This window comes from Orbicella franksi, chromosome 14 (genome assembly GCF_964199315.1).
Source record: "Orbicella franksi chromosome 14, jaOrbFran1.1, whole genome shotgun sequence".
NCBI lineage: Eukaryota > Metazoa > Cnidaria > Anthozoa > Scleractinia > Merulinidae > Orbicella > Orbicella franksi.
Window position 1 is genome coordinate 17,027,624 of NC_138158.1, and position 4,328 is coordinate 17,031,951.

A 4,328-nucleotide genomic window follows, 5' to 3' on the forward strand; every position below is an offset into this window, starting at 1 on the left:
AATAGGGCCCTGGCGCTCTGATTGGTCGAAAACCCATGTTTTATTTAACGAGTAAAGAAGCCTCGACTGTGCTCTGTTCTGTTGTAAAGCACGCAGGAAGCGGTAGAGCACGAAAGAAGTGTAGGGGAAAACACGAGACGAAATCGTGTTTTTCTTGAGTGCTCTACCGCTTCCTCAGTGCTTTACAACAGAACAGAGCACAGTCGAGGCTTCTTTATTTGTTTTATGGTAAAGAATCCAATAATAGGCCCTTTGCAGCTGGGGTCACGTGACCAAATTTTTCCTATAAAATTTTTATATTATGAGCTTTAAATTAAAGAATGCCAGAAATGGAAAGAGCGCATCGAAAATACCAAAATGGCCAAGTTTGAGGCCCGTGGAATTAAAGAGTAAGTTTATACGACAGTTTGAATTTTCGGAAAATTTAGAGGATTTGTATGGAAAATGTTGCTGGAGAGCAAGGCCTTGCTCTCCAACAACGCTTTCCATACAAATCTTCTTATTCTTTTAAAAATTTGGAGCGTCATAAAATCTCCTTCTTTAATGATGGGGGCCTCAAACTTGGCCATTTTGATATTTTCGATGCGCTCTTTCCATTTCTGGCATTCTTTAAGTTGTAGCCCATAATTTTGCTGAGTTGAATTTGAAAGGAGCTACAGTTATTTACGGCTTGCAGCCGCTTGCAGCAAGATTGCCCGAACTAGCGTAAAAATTAGACAGGCTAAACTACTCCCACCGGTTTTACTTCGACCACAGAGGAGAATATCTAGAGCAAGCTTTGAGCTGACCACTCGTTGGTTCACTTCGCTGAGATGACCAGAGAACGAGTGTTACTACACTGAATGTGAGTGTTGTTTTGAGCAATTGAGCATTTTTACAAAAATAAAGCTTCTCATCATAAACAGAAACAGCTCAATTGTTGTTTTCTGTCGCTGTTTTACTTCTTTAGTATAAGTTCTGCCTTCGTAAAAAATTTGTCTTTATCGAAGCACTGGTTAGGTTGAGAATTTGTTTATTTCGCTACCTGTTTTGTCGACCGGAATCTAGCAAAACTGGTTATTTTAGTACTGTTTTCACTCTACTATCGCTAACAGTGGTTTCCGTGAGCCATATTTACTGTAGACATAGAACTCGTTTCCACTGAGTTTGTCTGAATCACAGGGGATGTTTAAATTAGGTCAAATTTGGCAAAATTCCGGAGCAAAAATTTAAAAGCCAGCTTACTGTTATCAATCCCTGCTCTGTTCTCTGATAAAGCACGCTGTTTCAGCCAGTCAGAGAGCGCGTTATATGAAAATTTTATTATAACAGAGTATAAAACATAGAAAAAGCGCGTTTTATTGTTCTTCGCCACATTACCTCTATATCATAAAGCAAATAAATAAGCCTAAGCCGTGCATTACACTATGATAAAACACTTCGCACATTCGAGAACACTCGAGAAATGTAGAACACACTAGCACATTTTCCTCGTGTTCTCAAATGCCCGTCGTGTTTTATCACAGTGTAATACACGACTTAGGCTTCTTTATTTGTTAAATATATCCTATTATTGTGTAATCTATGTTAGGTAATAGCTTCGGGGCTCCTACTGATAGCAGAGATGCTTTGTAAGCTCCCTTAAGGGACTACCCTAAAATTTTACGTTTTGACTTTTTGCTGTTAAATACAGGTGTCTATCTATCTATCTATATTCAAGGATTTAGAGGTCAAATAACACACCGAAAGTACGTTTTAACTTTTTTCGACAGTGCCGTCAGTTCTACTTTTAACATTATTTGTAAGTGGCCGAGTTCTGGTGCATATGGCTCCCTTTTTTCTTTTCTTTTTTTACGTCGTTTGTGCACAGCACACGAAGCAGAAGGCAAGTGATATGTCTTCGTACTCATCGTAATAACTCTCACGAGTTTGACAGTGGGGCTCGGCCTAAGATTGGCTTCGGCTTCACATACCCTTCGTATATAACCTGACGGTTTACATTTAATGGCTGGTAATGGCCTCCTGGATCGATCTCCGCGTAAGTGTCCTCCTGTTGTGGAACAATGTCATCATAATGAGTAATCTGGCCAGAACGTGCGTCATCAACAACTTCATAAGTGAATTGCCCTTCAGTTTCTAACTCGTTAAGAGTAGTGTTGTAGTAACTCGGTTCTGTGGATGGTTGACTATATGGAGACAACTCTAAGATTTCTTGCGTGGAACCTTGTTGAGAATTCCTTGAAACTGACTTTGTCTCTGCTAGAATATGAAAGAACCAGAAAAAAAAAAAGAGCAGCGTGTTTTTCAAAGCTGCATTTTATTTCGTTTTGAAATGTCATAGATAGTAACTGTTTTGCTGATCGTCCTTCCTTCTTTCCTTCCTGCCTGCCTGCCTGCCTGCCTGCCTGTCTGCCTGCCTGCCTGCCTGTCCTCCCGCCCGCCCGCCCGCTCGCCCGCCCGCCCGCCCGCCTGCCCGCCAATAAGCGGCTAATACCAATTTCCCCGAGGGTGGCCGTTTAATAGGGGTTGAACTGTATACAGATAAAAAAGTTAAAACTCACCATTAGGATGCATTCGACGCCACATTACAATCCCACCAGCCACGATCACAAGAACAAGTAACCCAACAACTATTGATATTACCAAAGTTGTTGTCGGGATCCCATCTTTGGTGATAAACGTAATAAATCCCTCATTTTCATAATCACCATCTTCGGCAAAAGATCGTTTAAAGACCGCGTATCTTGTGCCTTCTTCAAGCTTTCCGTTTTTATACCTCAAAGCTGAAAAGAAAGACAGAAGGGCACCCCGGGATTAAATCAATTTCGTGCGTGCTCCGATAAGAACTGACAAAATGAATTATTAGGAGAGAAATGAAGCCCTCCCGAGTCTAGAAAAATGTATCTTGACTTTTATATATTAAAGGGATAAAGGGACCCTCCAGGTGCTGGTGGAAGAAACTGAAATGATGGCAATGAAGTCGCAATAACACAAAACAAACAAAAGACAACAACAACAACAACAAAAACAAACAAGCCAACAAGCAAACGGTTTCAACCGTCCAACTAATTACACTTATATATTATAAATTATTCTTTATTTTAAGTGGGGATTGTCCAAATTCTGACACCATCTTACGTCACAGTGGCGTCATACATTCTCAAAGTTCACCATAGTTTTCGAAATGTTTCAAAAATGTTATTCTAAAGGATGCATAAACTTTGAAGACGGGAAGAATTTTATATATTTGAAGTCTACTAATAAATCTCTATAAGTTCTCTTGGGGAAACGTGCTCGTTGCTAGTGTGAAAGACTATTTGATACGGGTATAGTACTTTGCTACTTTGCAATAAACGTATATTATGCCAATTACGATCTCTGATAAATCTGAGCAATTTTAATCCCAAAGCAAATCATTTATGACAACCTGTTGTTCTAGGCTTTCATTTCATTTTTTCCCTATAAAAACTTGTTTTAACTTTAATTTTTATTGGTTTTTGACTTACGTTGGGGGTTAAAATTTCAAACTTTAGCCAACGTGCTCTCAAGTAAATATATACATTCTCATAAATGGATGTATACGGTCCTTATGTTTAGTAGTCACGCCATTTGTTGTGAACTGACTCACATGATGTTTCTCTGCGCTTTCTCTTATCTTCAGTAACACCATCTCTAGAATAATGCTTCCTGTCACCAACAGGAAATGATGTCCGTGACTGATCGTTGGCGAACTCAGCCGTAATATAAGGTTCTCCTTTCACTTGGCTATCGTAATTTCGCATGACTTTAACGTATTGCTCGTCTGATGATTTTCCTGGGTTTTGCCCATCTGTTAAGGGTGTAACGATCATTTGATAAAAGCTGTAAAAGAGTGTATTAAGGTGTTTTCACATAAGGTAGCCTACAATAGTACCCAGCATTTTATAATAATCATACTTTAAGAGATTATATTACCAATGTTTCCTACAATAATGGTATCAAACAAACGCCCAATCATTGCAGAACACGTTTTGGTCATTGTTTTGACCTAGTAGGTTTACTATAGAAACATTACAACCTGCACCATTAATTTTAGTTTTAGGTGCTAGTAACTAGTAACCGAGCTTGGTAACCGCAACCATTTGTTTTACAAAATAATAATGGATCACCAGGAACCCATGGGTCATGGATTCCTGTGATCACATGTTAAGATGCAACTGTTTGCAAGCTTTTCTTGAAGGGAATTCAGCGCTACCGTAAGTTATTCAAAATTTAAGGTGGCTCTTAAAGTGCACCCAACCCCAAAAATGTTTTTTCGCTGAAACGAATCCACATGTTATTCGAAGCATTTGGGCGAAAAAATTTTTGAA

General features: G+C 39.1%; 2 protein-coding genes across 2 annotated transcripts in view; both read right to left on the minus strand.

Annotated features, from left to right (window-relative positions):
* LOC145468667 (neogenin-like) overlaps nt 1-4,328 on the minus strand; it is a 114,450-nt gene that overhangs the window by 46,647 nt on the left and 63,475 nt on the right. The gene's annotated exons all lie outside the window — the stretch shown is intronic.
* LOC145467475 (uncharacterized) lies at nt 1,779-2,632 on the minus strand. The gene is made up of 2 exons (XM_081451035.1): nt 2,541-2,632; nt 1,779-2,238 (listed from the first exon to the last, which is right to left on the minus strand). The coding sequence occupies exons 1-2, from the start codon at nt 2,563-2,565 to the stop codon at nt 1,901-1,903; spliced, it is 363 nt and encodes a 120-aa protein (XP_081307161.1). The 5' UTR covers nt 2,566-2,632; the 3' UTR covers nt 1,779-1,900.